The following is a 16943-nucleotide window of genomic DNA, read 5'->3' as shown; positions in this document are numbered from 1 at the left end:
CTCCCAGGCAAAGATCTCCCCTCTGCTCTCAGCACTTCCAGAACCTAGAGGAGAACTGGGCGGGTGATGCCCAGCAATTGGTTGCTGGCAAAACACCGGGGCGGGAGATAGGAGGGGGCTTCCTCTCAGGTCTGTTTTGTGTGGTTGGAGTGTCTTCCCAACCTGTGGGAGCCTGGTTCCCAGTCGCTGTCACCCAGCCACTGGCGTAAGGGAGGGGGGCAAACCCGGAGGACTGGACCCCAGAATTGTTCCGGTTTCTCCCAACAACCCCGCACAGCTCCTGTCTGAGAGCAGGAGGGAGCGGAGTGGGGACCCAGGACGGAAGCGAGAGACAGAGCCTGGCCTCGGACAGCCCCCGGCTTGGGCGGAGGCGCGATGCGCAGGCACAGCCCGGAGGAGACGGAGGCGGCGCGGGGCGCCCACCCTGCACCCCGCGCCGGGGTGCACTTCCCACTCAGGCCCGCGGGCTGCAGTTCCCCCGGCGGCCGCGGAGCAGCCCAGGCCCCCGCGGGGCGGGGGCGGGGCGGGGCGGGGGCGGGGGCGGGGCTCGTCACGTGGAGAAGCGCGCGGAGGCGGGGGCGCGCGCTCGGCTCTTTAAAGGCGCGCCAGCCCCGCCGGGAAGGCGGCTCCGCGGCCACAGGCGCAGGCCCGGGCCGAGCAGGAGACGCGGGGCGCGGCGGCCGCGGTAGCTCCGAGCCCGACATGCGCCTGCCGATGTGGCTGGCGCTGGCCGCGTCACTCTTGCACGGTAAAGCCGCCGGGTCTCCCAGCCCTCTGCTCCACCCCCGCGGGATCCCGGGCGCGTCCCGGAGGCTCTGGGCGCCCCGCGCCGGGGCCAGGTTTGGGGGCTCGCGCCGGCGAGAGGCAGCGGCCGGCGCTACCGGGGGCTGTCCGGGGAGGGCGAGTGGGTCTAGGCTGCCTGCTTCAGGCGGCTGGGGGCCACGGGAGGGCATGGGGCGCACCCCTGCCGGCCTTCTGTGAGCAGCCCGCCGGTCTCTCCTCTCCTTAAGTGTCTCTGCAAGGCGAGTTCCAGAGGAAGCTCTACAAGGAGCTGGTCAAGAACTACAACCCCTTGGAGAGGCCCGTGGCCAATGACTCGCAACCGCTCACTGTGTACTTCTCCCTCAGCCTCCTGCAGATCATGGACGTGGTGAGTCCTGGCCCCGGCCGCAGGGCTGTTCTCTCTCTTCCTTGGGTTCTGAGGGGTCGCGGAAGCATCAGGCGGCCAGACGATGTGGCCTGGTTGGGACACACCAGCTGGCACAGGGCCATTAGGGCCGCTGCTCTGCCCCCGACCTGGGCCTGCCCGCTCCGTGCCTCAGTTTACCCCCGCCGGGAAGGAACCCGGTGAAGTATGTTCCGCTCCCTCAGCCACCTGTGCATGGGTACTTCGCACCTTTCCCTCAGCTTAGAAACTCGGGATGAACATATCCCCATCCTGAGCCAGAATCAGCAAGAATAGCGTCCAAAGGGTCACATTTTAGTATACATACCCTTATAAGTGTTAGCATGCTGTGTCAATTTAGCCTTCTCTAGACTCTTCTGCTGCCTGTTGTATGTAGCTTCTTTAGGTAGGGGTTTGGCCTTGGGCTGGTTAATCTGTCCAGGCAGATGGCCAACTGTGAGCATTTACACGCCCCTCGCCCCAATTCCAATGGTGGGCTGTTTTTTTCCTTCCTGGTGAGAATAGTGCTGGTAGTCCGGCTCTGATGATGAGCGAGGCTCCACGCTTATCTGTTCCTTCAGGCAGCTGCTCCCAGCCCCATGGGGTTCTTTCTTTGTGGACTTACTAGTACTCACTTCAATTGACAAATCTGTATCATGTGTGTAAGTTTTTTTTTTCTTTTTCTTTTGCTTTTCTAGAGCGCTTTGAATGTTCAGTTTTCATTGGCATATCCTTAATACAATACAAATATTTTACAAAAGTGCCTAATTCATTATAAATGGCTTTCTGTGTCTAGTCTGTACAAGGCCTTAGACTCTGTTCTGGGTGGGGCACCTGTTGGTAGGAGTGGGGCACAGGGATTTTGGTATTCAGGGGGAAGAAGACTGTGGTAGGAGAGAGGTGTGCAGATAGCCTCAGCTCCAAGTAGAAACCGCTACGATCCACCAGAGGGGTACAGATAAATGGTGTAAGAAGACAGGTGATATTTCACAATCTGATAAATAAAGAGTACCCACAGGACCACAGTGATACACTTTTCATCACTTAACCTAGTTAGAATTGCCATGATGAATGGCTTTGTCTTCCTTACTGTACCTGTGTTAAGCGTGTACTTCCTCGTACAGACAGAACTATGCTTTAAAATATTCAGTGTATATGTGATAACATGGATGACTTATCAGGAGGGTTGTAGAAAAATGTTGTCATACAGGTTACAAAAGAGTAAAAATTGCTGTTTACAGAGCTTGCATTACAAGAGGGGAAAGGACTATTTATTTTGAGAGAGAGAGAGAGAGAGAGAGAGAACCAGAGACAGCAGGAGCAGGGGGGCAGGTAGGGAAAGAGACACAAGGAGGGGCAGAGGGAGAAGCCGACTCCCGCTGAGCAGGGAACCCAGATCAGGGCTAGATCCTGCTTCCAGGGTGTCCAGGATAATGACCTGAGCCACCCAGACATCCCAGAAGCTCTAGTATTGAAGGAAGCCAAGTCAGATAAATGAAAGTGTGGAGGCTTTGGGAGGGGCATAGGCTCTGGGGTTTGGGGAGGCAAGAACTTTATGAAGCAACTTCTCTGTTATTTCAAGAGGTTTAGGATTTGTACTTGGGAGCTTGCGTGGGTTCCAGCTCTAATAATTTCTGGATGGCTGCTCTTAGGTAAGTTTTGTAAGTGTCCTGAATCTGTATTTTCCTATACTTCCCATCAGTGTGATTAGCTAAAGATGTGAAGGCAACTTTGAGAGACCACCAAGAGCTAGCACATGACAATGGTCATTTTCATCAAAACATACCAAACCAAACAACACTCCTTGCCCCACCTCTACACATATGTCAGAGGACCTGTCAGCTAAGCTAACACATTCCACAAGTGGTGCATAATAGACTGAGAAAGTGAAAGCCACCCCCCCCCCCAATCCCATTTGCCCATGATTGGCTCCAGCCAGCCCCATGGCATGCTCCACAGCTGCCTCTCTTGGAGTTGTCCTTGTGCTGGTGGGATGGTATATGAAGGTACAGTGGCTACTTAGCCAAGGAGCAGGAACAGTGAACAAGCGGAGCAGTCCTTTTAAGGCTGTGGCAGTCTCTTTGGAGAGGAGCTCACTCATTGAGCAGCTGCAGGGTTATTTCTGGGTGCGTTTGCCTCTTTAAAAGATCCTTAAGGACTCAGGTTATATGAGGGACTTGGGGGTCTTATGAGAAGTTTAAGTGTAAGCTAGAGTTATATGATGTGACAAAGAAGTAATAAAACACAAGCTTGTGTCAAGTTAGGAAACTTTAAAAAATAATGAAAATTATGAATACTGCATATCATCATCATTCCAGTATTAGAGAAACACATGTGAAGACAGCTATCAGCAGGCTGAAGTCATGGGAAGGTGGGAGGGGAAAAGGCCTTGGTCTCACCTTGGCCATCCAGCCTTGAACACTTCCTAGGCAGGCAATGCTGTGAGCTCATGGTGTGACCTTGAACAAATTACTTTACCTCTCTAAGCCCTGTTTCTTCATGTGTAAAATGAGAATAGTAATACCCACTTCACAAGGTTTCAAGAGGATTAAATGAAATAAGAAGTGGTTGACATACACTGGTAATTCACTGAAAGTTGCTCGATTTTAGTTATGTAGCAACTCAACTCAGAAGTTGGAAAGTCAGTGCCTAGAAAGGTATGGTCATTTGCACAAAGTTACTCATTGGTTAGAGGCAGGGCTGCAAGAAAAACCTGTATCTGACTTGCAAGTCCTTTGCGTCTTGCCTCCTTTGGAGTCGGTAACTTCTTTTGCAGAACAGTTTGCTTAATTTAATTTAACTGGCTTAACTGTAGCTGACTGAATGTGACTGTTCTGAGATCCTAGGTGAAAAGAAAGTCTCTATATCAGAAATAATGAAATATGCAAACATTTGTATTCCATTTGGACTTGGCTCTGCCTGGTTTTGAACCAGAGCCAGGACTCTCCAGCTGCAATCTTAGCATCCTGGACAGATAACACAGTAGCTCTCATAAGGGATTCATGTGACAGTCTTGATTGGCACAAAATTCTCTTTATAAATTTGGTAACAGGGGTCATTTACTCACTCTGACTGGGCTGTTCTAGAGACCATTACCCTGCCCTCCAAGTCTTGCTATTGTTCCCTTTTTTTGCCAGCAGAGATTTCCTGGCTGGAGTGATAGGGAGATGGCATATGATGCTGCATATTTTATTTTCATGAAAGATAATTTCTGTTTCACCAATTTATTCCACACATATTTACTGAGCTCGTTTTGTGAACTTTGCTAGATTCTAGGGATTCATAAATGAATAAGGGATGATTTCTACTTTTAAAACTCACAGTCTGACTAGGCAGACTGACGTGTAGATCCAAGATTACCACATGTATAACTTAACATACATGCCTGTACAAAGTGCTACAAATACACATAGGAGAAAACATTTATTTCCAGCTAGAGTGGCTGGGAATGGTTTCAAAGCGGAGGTAGTTGGACTTCTAAAATTGAATAAGAATTTGCCAGTTGGAAAAAGTAGGAATGACTTTCCAGGTGATGGGGGCAGGGTGAGGAAACAGAGTTTGGTGGAATACAGCAAGGTAGGTTCTAAGAAGCACTAGCTCTCAGTTAATCTTGGCAACAGGTTTTGCTGCAAGACCTCTTAGAATATTGAATGTTCTGAGTAATTGATAATTTCTAAAAGGGGGGAATGGTATTGACCAAACTACTAATTTTTCTTTACAGACATTTTTGGTAAGAATTATTTTCTAGAAACACACTTTACAAGATGAAGAATGGAATTTTTTTTTTTTTTGGTAGGAAATATGAATTGAATTCAGAGACAGAAGGGGAATAGAGTGTGAGGTGTCTTGAGTGCTTTTGCAGAGTTGAGGTTTTGCCTGAGCCTGGGTATCTCTGAGGGCATGAGGAGGCAGTATGCCAGGGGATTTGTGAGGCTGCAAGATCAGCTTGCCATAGCATATTTTCCTAGAAATGGAAAAAATCCAAACCATGATATTTGTATTAAATCCCAAAAGTATAAATTATAGATTAGAATGAAAAAAAAGATGCATATATTTTAAAGATAAAACGTGTTTTCAAAGGGATTGTTTTACCTGCTGTGTTCTGTTCTATTTAATAGGCCTGTTGCTGAAATGTTAGGTGGAGAGTGGGAAAGTGTGGTGTATTTTTAAGAAGAGGAGGGATGTAAGTAGATCTGTGTTTATTTAGATAGAGGATGCTGAGGACAGTATGTGTGTGGGATTGATTGGAGAGGAGGAGAAGTGTAGACAAAGGATGAAGAGGTCGAAACTTCCCACATTGTGGGAAAGTGAGAAGTGGACAGAATCCAGAGATACTTTGGATATCCAACCCATGATGTATAACTGTTTATATAAACTTCATGTAGCTACATAGATAAATTTGTTATATAAAAGTGCCTAACTTATTCCTAAATGCATACTCTGACTCACAGCATTTATTAATTTACTTCGCGGGCTTGTAACTGGGTTGGGAATGAGATAATATACAAAACATCATTTTGAAGTGATGGAAATGCAGCGTTCTAAGCCACCAACAGTTTATATTTCTCCTTTATTCATGCCATGTAGTCATTCACCTGTATGCATACATCTTAAGGCCATTCTCAGTGTTGATTTGCATAAAATAAATGTGCAGAGTTATGAAAGCATGTCCAGAAGGCAAGACATTTAAAATGAATAATGTGAATCAACACATAATTATACAAAAGGTAAAACACATAATTATGCATGAATGATTTTGGTATATTATAGATTCCACATTTAGAGTCAACTTTTAATTTTTTTTAATATAGAGGTTTTTTTTTTTTTTTTTTTTTTTTTTTTTTTTTTTTAAGATTCTACCTATCTATTCATGAGAGACACACAGGAGAGAGAGAGAGGCTCAGAGACACAGGCAGAGGGAGAAGCAGGCTCCATGCAGGGAGCCGGACATGGGACTCGATCCCGGGTCTGCAGGATCAGGCCCCGGGCCAAAGGCAGCGCTAAACTGCTGGGCCACCGGGGCTGCCTTGAGATTCAACCTTTTAGAAGCTTTAGCCACAATACAGTAGAACTAAGTGGTCATACATTTGGGGTTTGCTACTACTGATAGCAGGTGTGTTTGTTGAGCTAGTATCCTAAGGGCTTGTGTGTTATCTGACATCCCAATGGAGATGCTTTCCTTTTGTTAGATTTATCATTTTGCATCTATCAATATTCAAAATGCTACAACTCTAACTTAATATTATCCAATAATAACTGTAAAAGTTGTACACTTTGAACAACTGTGTACAGTTGAAGAAATCCCAAGACATAAGTAAGTATCCTAATAATGTTTCTCTGCATAGTATTTCTTAAAACTATGTAATATGTATTTTATGCAGAAAACAAAATTCAAAAAAGGGACTGAAGGAGAAAATCATCACCCAAATCACCATTACTCAGGCACCCTGGTGTAGTTCGTGTTCACTTTTCTCTGTGTTTATAGAATGTGTAGGGAAATATTTAAAAATTAAAATTGTATAACCCCATTATAGCACTTTAAACAATATTAGCAGGCATTAATTTTAAAGTGATGGCAAATATGCCAAATAGTAAACAAATACAAGTTTTAAAATAAAACTGAATTTTTTCCACTGTCATGCATTTCTCATCATCAATGCATATTCAGTCTCTGTCCTTTTTATTTTAGAAATTGTTTAAAAAGCATGTATCGAAGTATTGAAATGATTCATGATGTTACTTTTAAGTTACATGAAATGATTCATGAGTTGCTTCTAAGCCTGGTTGCCTTTTTATTTTGTCCTGGTGCAGGTGAAAAATTGTAGAGATACTTTGAAGGCCTTAAGGATACTATCTTCCTCCGATTTTATGTTTGTTTCTCACCAACATCCAGGTCATGGCACCAGCAAGCACAAATTGCCTCAATCCAGTTAGGTGAAGTTGGGGAGCTAGCCTTCCATCCTGTAAGGGCTGATCTATCTTTGATTTTTGCTTATATATACCAGGATGTAAATATAGAGAATTTACTAGAGTCTTCCCTCTTTTCAATGGATCTTGAACTCCTGTTTTGTCCCCCTAGCTCTTAAGTCCATCAAAATCTGCTTGCTTTTTTTTATCCCCCCACTTAGGCTTTGCTTTAGGAATCATCAAATGGTTGTTGAAAAGTGGCCTCAAACCCTGTCATCTTCCCTCCCCTCAGGGCTTCTCTCCCCTTCTGGATCTTGGCCCTGCAATTCTTCATTGCCCTGTTAAGTTCTCTGGTGTTTTTATGCACATGATCCTTGCATCTTCCATCCTCTCTAATTGTTCTCACTGGAGAATTTGTGAGAAACATTTAGATCATCATTGCTGGGAGCAGAACTGAAATTCTAAATTAAAAGTTGTTTACAATGTAGCTTTGTAATTGATCCAGATTTATTATGGTAGAAATTTTATCCCTCTCAAACCTCTTTATGGCTTTTGGACATAGATAAACATACAAAATGCTTTAGGTTTATAGACTGAGGATTATGGGCACTTTTACTAAAGGAATCTTTCTTGTAAATGTTGCTTTTCTGGTCTGCCACTGAAGATATTCCCCAAAGGGTTTAGCTTTCTCAGAGCTCCTGATTTATCCCTGACATGCTGTTAAAGGAAGAGAAATAGTCTTGTTATGGAGGGATGCCAATAAAATCTCTGTTCTTTTATTGATTTATTAGGATTGGGTAGTGTTTTACTCCTCAGAGGAGAGGATAGTCATTTGGAACCTTCTAATATCAATTCCCATGGTATTTATTTCAGTGATTTACTTACTGACAGTCAACATCAGCTATAAACCATTTTAGCACAAAACAAGCAAACAAACAAACAAACAAAAAAAAACAAATCCCCCAAACCAAACATGTATCTGTGTTCCTATTTGTGTGTATATAAACAGACATGCATACATGCATACAACACACCTGTTGTCTTATCTCTCCTTGTTGATATCCTAAAATAAGATATCACCTAAGAGGCTTAAGTTTCTATGGAGAAAAGCTAGAAGTTACAGCAAAAGCTGAGGAATCACAGCTCCCAGAATGCCAAAGTAATTGGCCGAAACTAATGATATTAAACAAGGAATTGTATAAAATCCAGTATTATGAGGTCAAAAGCCACTGTGGGAGAATAGGCAGTGGGAAAGTCTTCCATGTGTCAGGTAGGCTCCCAGTCAGGTCGTAGATGAAGGAGCTGACCTGTCTTAGTGGTAGATGGAAGTTGGCAAAGAGGGAGGGAATTGTAACTGTCATAGTTAACAAATGCCACCTGTGAGATGATTCTCAAAGTGGGGCATTTACTCTTGGATCACTGTCTGTAAAGATTCCTGTCTTGTGGTAAAAGGGGTAGCATCTATATTTGAGAGATAAGGCATATCGATAAAACAAGAAAAGTGTTTTTATTTCCCACTGGAAAACCATTAGCCTGGTGTTGAGCACCAGAGTTTTTAATTTTGTCCTTCTCCAGAAATTTATACAGGCAGAATAACATAAGGACATGGTGTGTATTCTTTTTTTTTAAGTTTTATTTATTTATTCGTTCATTCATTCATGATAGAGACAGAGAGAGGCAGAGACCATAGGCAGAGGGAGAAGCAGACTCCCTGTGAGGAGACTGATGCGGGACTTGATCTCAGGACTCTGGGATCACGCTCAACCAATGAGCCAACCAGGAGCCCATGGTGTGTATTCCTCTAGGTCTGGTTACTTTTGCTATTTTACTTTTGTGAGAGGCATTCAAGTTGTTGCCTGCTGTGGTTTGTTCATCTTCAGTGTATGAATATAACATTTGTTATTCTATTGGTGGATATTTAGATTCCCTCTTTTGTCTATTATGAAGAACTGTCATGAATATTCTTTTTGTTCATGTCTTTTGATGCACACATGAATGCATTTCTGCCTATCACATGTGTATATGTATGGGAGTAGACTCCAAGTCATAAGGTGGCAATAACTTTAAGTTTTCTAAGTGATGCCAAACGATTTTCTGAGTTATTATATACCAGTTAATCTCACCAGCAGCGTATGAAAAATCCTTGTTGTTCCACATACTCACCCACCCTTTGTATTTTCAGGCTTTTTAATTCACCATTCTGGCAGGTAGGAGTGATACTACTTTGTGATTTTATTTATTTCTTAAAGCTTTTTATTTAGGGATGCCTGGGTGGCTCAGGGGTTGAGTGTATGTCTGCCTTTGGCTCAGGGCATGATCCCTGTCTGGGGCTCGAGTCCTGCATCGGACTTCCTGGGAGAAGTCTGCTTCTCCCTCTGTCTGTCTCTCTGCCCCTCTCTGTGTCTCTTCGTGAATGAATAAGTGAATGAATAAACAAACAAATCTTGACAGGCACTGAGGTGGGCACTTGACGGGATGAGCACTGGGTGTTATTCTATATGTTGGCAAATTGAACACCAATAAAAAATAAATTTATAAAAATAAAAAAATAAATACTAAATCTCATGAGACACAGAGAGAGAGGTAGAGAGACAGAGGGATAAGCAGGCTCTCTGTGAGGAGCCCAATGTGGGACTCAATCCCAGGACCCCTGGGATAACAACCTAAGCCTAAGGCAGCTGCTCAACCACTGAGCCACCCAGGTGCCCTACTTTGTGATTTTAATTAGCAATTCCCAGATTACCTGTGGAGTCAAGGACATTTTCCTTTCTTAATTTTAAAGTTGGTTTTCTTTTGAGAAGCATCTATTCATGCCTCTTGCCTGTTTTTATCTTGTTTTTTGTTTATTTTGTTTTGTTTTTCCTTATTGATTTATATGAGTTTTTCTGTATTATGAATATAAGCCCTCAGGCAATTACATGTTTTTGCAAATTTTCCCTCAGACTTTCTGGCTTGTCTTTTTGCTCTTTTGAGATTTGTTTTTTCTGTCTTTTGTAAATCTTTAACTGAAGTATAATATACTTCTAAAGAGAGAGTGTCTTTTTGATGAACAGCATTTCTTCATTTTAATGTGACCCAGCTCATAAAACCTTTCTTCTGTGTTTAATGCTTACTGTGTCCTGTTTAAAAACTCCCTTTCTCAGACTCATGAAGATATTTTCCTTTTTGTTGTTGTTTTATCTTTCACATTTCATGTACCATTCACCGAGAATTGATTTTTAATTTAGCAGCTTTGTGGAAATCGTGACGATTAATTTAAAGGATTGTTAGTGTAATTGCTGTGTGATTGTTGAACTATAACACATTGGACATATTATTATCTGCTGTACTGGTCCCCAGATAGATATTTCAGTTATTTAATGTGTATATACTATGCAGAAAATGTATAGGCTATGATATTTTTAATGCTTAAAAATGTCGACATGACACACATTTACAGAGCCAACAGTAAGGATTTACGAGAAACCCTATCTCACTTTTCCCATTGCTGTCTATCCCCAGAGACCTTCAGCAGCTTCTGTTTCTGCTTAAGATACCCGTTTAGTACTATTTATTATTCCTTGATTGATCAGCTTTATTTATTGATTTCTTGTTATATGAATTTGATTCACTTGCAGATCTCCCTATTGGCTCTCATACTGTTCTTTCACTGACCCCCCCCCCCTTTTTTTTTTTACATTAAAAAGACCATCTTAAGACTTTTTTTGTCATTTCTGTTGACCATAATTTGGTTTCTGTGTCTGTAAGCACTTGAGTTCTGCCCCTACTTTTTTTTTTTTTTTTTTACCTCCTCCTATCTCTGTGTTGGTAAAATTTACATTTTCTCCTGTAACTGTGTACAGTATACATAGGATTCTATAGGAATCTGTAATTCAATCCTATTGTATCTTGATTCTCATTTTTTAAGCTGCCTTCATGATTTTGTGACTATGTAAAGCCATTTTTTCCTGAGCCTATACTACTTCTGTTTGGGTCTAATGCTGTGACATCTATGCAATTCAGAGGGATTGAGTGTTTCTGTTGTCAACTGATCCTGTTGTCAAGTTCAAATGTTCTCCTCTTTTATACTCTTCACCAAATCTTATCATATCTTTCTTTTTCCAAGTCTTTAGTCATGCTGTTTATTCTCTCTGTTCATTATACAGTCGACCTCCTTTCTCACAGGATATCAATTGAGGAGTATTGTTTATTTCTTTATTTTTTAAATTCATTTATTTTAAACTGAATAGTGTTATTTCTTCTAAGATATTCCCCCTTTTCTTTTAATTTTGCTCATTTATTTGTCTTTCTGTTTATTTTTATGATTTGTTTGGCAAGCTTTCCTGAAATGCCTATTCTTAGACCTCTCTTCATAGTTTAGAATCAGAGAAGAGAAACATTGGTGGAAATGCTATTTTTGAGGGTAGAATTTAGTGTTTTTTTGTGGTTTTAGGGCTTGGGTGAGGACTGTTACTTTTTTTTTTTTTTTGAGTATGCTAAATACAAAAGGGCTGGATGCTTTGTCTCAGGGGCATCTCTTGTCACATTAGCTTCTTTATTCTCTAATTCAGTACTATCCAATAGAAATATAATGCCAGCTACTGACATAATTTTAGATTTTCTTGTGACCACATCTAAAAAATAAGATACAGGTACAGTTAATTTTAATAAGACACTTTACTTACTAAAATATATCTAGTTATTACAATTTCAAAACATAGCAAATGGAGAAACAATGTTAATGAGATGGTGTATGTTTCTGGGGAGGGCAGAGCCAAGTCTTAGAAATCCAGTGTGTACATTACACTTATAGTCCATCTCAGCACTGGTCACATATCACGGACTCGGTAGCCACATTTTACCAGTGGCTACCATGTTAGACTACACAGTTCTAACAAATCCAGCTTTTTGAATTTTGACTCGATGGAGTGAGGAGAAACCCTGGCTGATGGTTATTCTCAGAAGGGAGTTCACAGCTCTCTTTTCCAAAGGTCTCTGTCACTTCATCCATGTCAGCTCCATTCCATCCTCCTTGTTGGCTTTGGTTCACCTCTGAACTCATTATGGTTCTAGGTTCCCTGGGGCACATCTGTTCCTCCCACCCTGCAGCCTTCTTACCAGTATTTATCATAGGGCTTTCTTCACTCTATGTTTGCAGATAGTAGGCTTCCCTGTATTTAACATTATCTTGTCTTTTTTTAGATTCCATTCCCATTCTCTTTGTTTTAGGGCATTCATAGCATTTCCCTCCTTTATTTTAACTTCAGTGACCTTAGACAGGGGAAATAAATGAGTATGTTTAAGCTGACATCTTGAACTAGGAATTTGCAGGATGTTCTTACCAGCAACTCAGCCAATGTATAAATATGCTGTTTATACTTTTAATCTATTGTTTGATTTACAAGCCCACATTGATACTTCTATAATACATTTTGATATTTAATTGTAGCCTTTATTTTTATTTTTATTTTTTTTTTAATTTTTATTTATTTATGATAGTCACATAGAGAGAGAGAGAGAGAGAGAGAGAGGAAGAGACACAGGCAGAGGGAGAAGCAGGCTCCATGCACCGGGAGCCTGACGTGGGACTTGATCCTGGGTCTCCAGGATCACGCCCCAGGCCAAAGGCAGGCGCTAAACTGCTGCACCACTCAGGGATCCCATAATTGTAGCCTTTAAACTGAGCTGTGAACACTTGGGTAAAAAGTTCTTTCTGTCATTTTCTTAGATCAGTACATTTCCTTGGAATGTGTATGATCATGTCCTTCAGATAATCTTTTTTTGTCTTATTGAATATATTCTTAAAAGGTATTGTCTAAAAAAATACAACTAAAAGTTATAACTCCCTGTTTCTTGGCAACCCCTTTGACTTTACCGAGAATGAGATAATAAGCATTTTCTCATACATCTTACATATATAATTTATGTAAATGTAAATAAAGATTTTCTTTAAATGTAGTCACTGTAGAAAGTGATGCATTTACTCTAACAAAATTACTAAATTATTGACCAAATACTTTTGGACTCCTATGCGGATTAAAGCACTAATATTTGAAAATTTTAAGTAGGGATATTTTATTTTCAGGATGAGTTTGTTTACTAGGAATGACAGGGTATACCCCAAAGTAGGGCCTCTGATGAAGGGTGGTGGCTCTTAAATGAGATGGGGATGGATTTTCTGTTTTTAGCTTTTTTTGATGCTTATAATCTGATACTGAAGAAAAATCAAAATAAAGTTCCCCAAGGTGAAAGATTGTAAAACCTTTCTATATTGTTTACAAAGAGAGCCTGTAATGAGATAATGAACTTATTGGTATGTAAGCTTGAAAAATCTTTAGTTTATATTTATAGCTTATATATTAAATGAAGTGTCTTATGGGTTTTAAAAATTAATTGGCCAAAGCTTTTTTTCTTTTTTTTTAAGATTTTATTTATTTATTCATAGAGATGCAGAGAGAGAGAGAAAGAGAGAGATGCAGAGACACAGGCAGAGGGAGAAGCAGGCTCCATGCAGAGAGCCCGACGTGGGACTCGATCCAGGGTCTCCAGATCACGCCCTGGGCTGCAGGCAGCGCTAAACCGCTGCGCCACCGGGGCTGCCCCAAAGCTTTTTTTCTTTTAAGTTTTTACTTAAAGTCCAGTTAGCTAACATATGGTGTAATATTACTTTCAATTGTACAATGTAGTAATTTAACACTTACATGCGTCACCTGGTGCTTATCACAAGTGCTCTCCTTTTTTTTAAAATAAATTTATTTTTTATTGGTGTTCAATTTACCAACATACAGAATAACACCCAGTGCTCATCCCGTCAAGTGCCCCGCTCAGTGCCCGTCACCCATTCACCCCCACCCCCCGCCCTCCTCCCCTTCCACCACCCCTAGTTCGTTTCCCAGAGTTAGCAGTCTTTACGTTCTGTCTCCCTTTCTGATATTTCCCACACATTTCTTCTCCCTTCCCTTATATTCCCTTTCACTATTATTTATATTCCCCAAATGAATGAGAACATATAATGTTTGTCCTTCTCCGATTGGCTTACTTCACTCAGCATAATACCCTCCAGTTCCATCCACGTCGAAGCAAATGGTGGGTATTTGTCGTTTCTAATGGCTGAGTAATATTCCATTGTATACATAGACCACATCTTCTTTATCCATTCATCTTTCGATGGACACCAAGGCTCCTTCCACAGTTTGGCTATTGTGGACATTGCTGCTATAAACATTGGGTGCAGGTGTCCCGGCGTTTCATTGCATCTGTATCTTTGGGGTAAATCCCCAGCAGTGCAATTGCTGGGTCGTACGGCAGGTCTATTTTTAACTCTTTGAGGAACCTCCACACAGTTTTCCAGAGTGGCTGCACCACTTCACATTCCCACCAACAGTGTAGGAGGGTTCCCCTTTCTCCACATCCTCTCCAACATTTGTGGTTTCCTGCCTTGTTAATTTTCCCCATTCTCACGGGTGTGAGGTGGTATCTCATTGTGGTTTTGATTTGTATTTCCCAGATGGCAAGTGATGCGGAGCATTTTCTCATGTGCATGTTGGCCATGTCAATGTCTTCCTCTGTGAGATTTCTCTTCGTGTCTTTTGCCCATTTCATGATTGGATTGTTTGTTTCTTTGGTGTTGAGTTTAATAAGTTCTTTATAGATCTTGGAAACTAGCCCTTTATCTGATAGGTCATTTGCAAATATCTTCTCCCATTCTGTAGGTTGTCTTTTAGTTTTGTTGACTGTATCCTTTGCTGTGCAAAAGCTTCTTATCTTGATGAAGTCCCAATGGTTCATTTCTGCTTTTGTTTCTTTTGCCTTCATGGATGTATCTTGTAAGCAGTTACTGTGGTTGAGTCTGAGTTCAAAAAGGGTGTTGCCTGTGTTCTCCTCTAGGATTTTGATGGAATAACAAGTGCTCTCCTTAATCCCCATCATCTTGTTCTCCCATCTTCCTACCCTTCTCCCTTCTGGTAACTATCAGTTTGTTCTCTGTAGTTAAGCATCTATTTCTTGGTTTGCTGCTCTTTTTTCCCTTTGCTCATCTGTTTTGTTTTATAAATTCCACAAATGAATGAAACCGTATAGTATTTGTCTTTATCTGACTGCTTCTGCTTAGCATAATACTGTGTAGCTTCATCCATGTCATTGTAAATGGCAAAATTTCATTCTTTTTGATGGCTGAGTAATATTCCAGTGTGTATTTATACTACTTTTCTTTAACCATTCATCATTGATGAGCACTTGGACTGTTTCCATAGTTTGGCTATTGTAGATAATAATGCTGTTATAAGCATTGGGGTGCATGTATCCCTTTGAATTAGTATTTTTGTATTCTTTAGGTAAATACCTAGTAGTACAATCGCTGGGTTGTGGGGAAGTTCTGTTTTTCACTATTTGAGGAACCTCTGTACTATTTTCCAGAGTGGCTGCACCAGTTTGCATTCCTACCTATGTAAGAGGGATCCCCTTTCTCCACATCCTTGCCAGAATCTGTTGTTTATTATGTTGTTGATTTTAGTTGCCCTGACTGGTATGAGCTGATATCTCACTGTAGTTTTGATTTGTATTACCCTGATGGTGAGTGATGTTGAACATCTTTTTCATGTGTCTGTTGAATATCTGTAGGTCTTTGAAAAAATGTCTGTTCATGTCTTCTGCCTATTTTTTAACTACATTTGTTTTGGGTGTTGAGTTTGGTAAGTTCTTTATAGGTTTGGTTATTAACCTTTTATCAAATGTCATTTGCAGATATCTTCTCCTATTCTGTCCCTGCCTTTCAGTTTTGTTGATTGTTTCCTTCTCTGTGCAGAAGCTTTTTTTTTTTTTTTTTTTGTGGATGAAGTCCCTGTAGTTCATTTTTGCTTTTATTTCCCCTGCCTCAGGAGGTATATCTAGTAAGAAGTTGCTGTGGCCAAGGTCAAAGAGGTTACTGCCTGTGTTCTCCATTTTGATGGCTTCTTGTCTCATATTTAGGTCTTTCATTCATCCATTTTGAATATATTTTTGTGTATCGTGTAAGAAAGTGATCCTGTTTCATTATTTTGCATGTTGCTGTCCAGTTTTCCTAAGGCCAGTTGTTGAAGAGACTTTTTTCCATTGGATAATCTTTCCTGCTTTTATTCCCCAAAAGATTTATTTATTTGAGGGAGAGAGAAAGAGAGAGCTGAGGGGAGGGGTGGAGGGAGAGGGAGAGAGAAACTCAAAGCAGACTCTACACTGAGCGCAGAGCTCAGTGTAGGGCTCTATCTCAGGACCATGAAATCACTGCCTGAGCCAAAACTGAGAGTTGGATGCTTAACAGACGGCACCACTCAGGTGCCCTATTCTTTCCTGCTTTTCAAAGATTAATTGAGCCTGTAATTATAGATTTATTTCTGGGTTTTCTCTTCTATTCCATTGATCTATGCATCTATTTTTGTGAATTGGCCAAAGCTTTTAAAATACTTTAAACAAAATGTATTTAAAAACTTCTTTACAAAGTTTTCTTTTTAGAGCAAAAAGTGTTACCTTTAGATTTTTCATTAATTGTTATAGCTATACTCAGCAAATTGGTATTGAATCACTTAGGACAATATTTTATATTTGCTTAAAATATCTATAGGTTGAGGATCAATAAAATTCTAATTGATGAAAACTAAACAATAACCTTTTGATTAATGTGGACAGATTCCATTCTTGATATTTGCAAACATTCAGACATTTCTGGATAATTTTCAGGGGTACATCTCAGAGACCAGGGGAAATCAGGAGATGCTATGTTTTTTTTTTTTTGTTTGTTTTAAGTTAGATAAAGAGCAATCAGTGTAGATAGTTAAAGCAGGAGAGTTTCTCTAAATCTAGCTTTGAGGCTTCCATGTTCTTTATTTGTATTTGTGTATTTTATTGCCCCAGAGTAAAC

The 16943-nt window shown here is 40.9% G+C and overlaps 1 protein-coding gene across 2 annotated transcripts in view; it reads left to right on the top strand.

Moving 5' to 3' along the window:
* Positions 1-611: 611 nt before the first annotated feature.
* CHRNA7 (cholinergic receptor nicotinic alpha 7 subunit) overlaps positions 612-16943 on the top strand; it is a 126554-nt gene continuing 110222 nt past the window's right edge. For both annotated transcript variants that reach the window (XM_038532598.1, XM_038532597.1), the window contains exons 1-2: positions 612-748; positions 1011-1150. In XM_038532598.1, the coding sequence (XP_038388526.1) occupies positions 1092-1150 (59 nt within the window). In that variant the 5' untranslated portion in view covers positions 612-748; positions 1011-1091. The remainder of the gene's footprint in view (positions 749-1010; positions 1151-16943) is intronic.

Source organism: Canis lupus, chromosome 3 (assembly GCF_011100685.1).
Source record: "Canis lupus familiaris isolate Mischka breed German Shepherd chromosome 3, alternate assembly UU_Cfam_GSD_1.0, whole genome shotgun sequence".
Lineage (NCBI taxonomy): Eukaryota > Metazoa > Chordata > Mammalia > Carnivora > Canidae > Canis > Canis lupus.
This window is presented reverse-complemented; position numbering and strand designations above follow the sequence as displayed.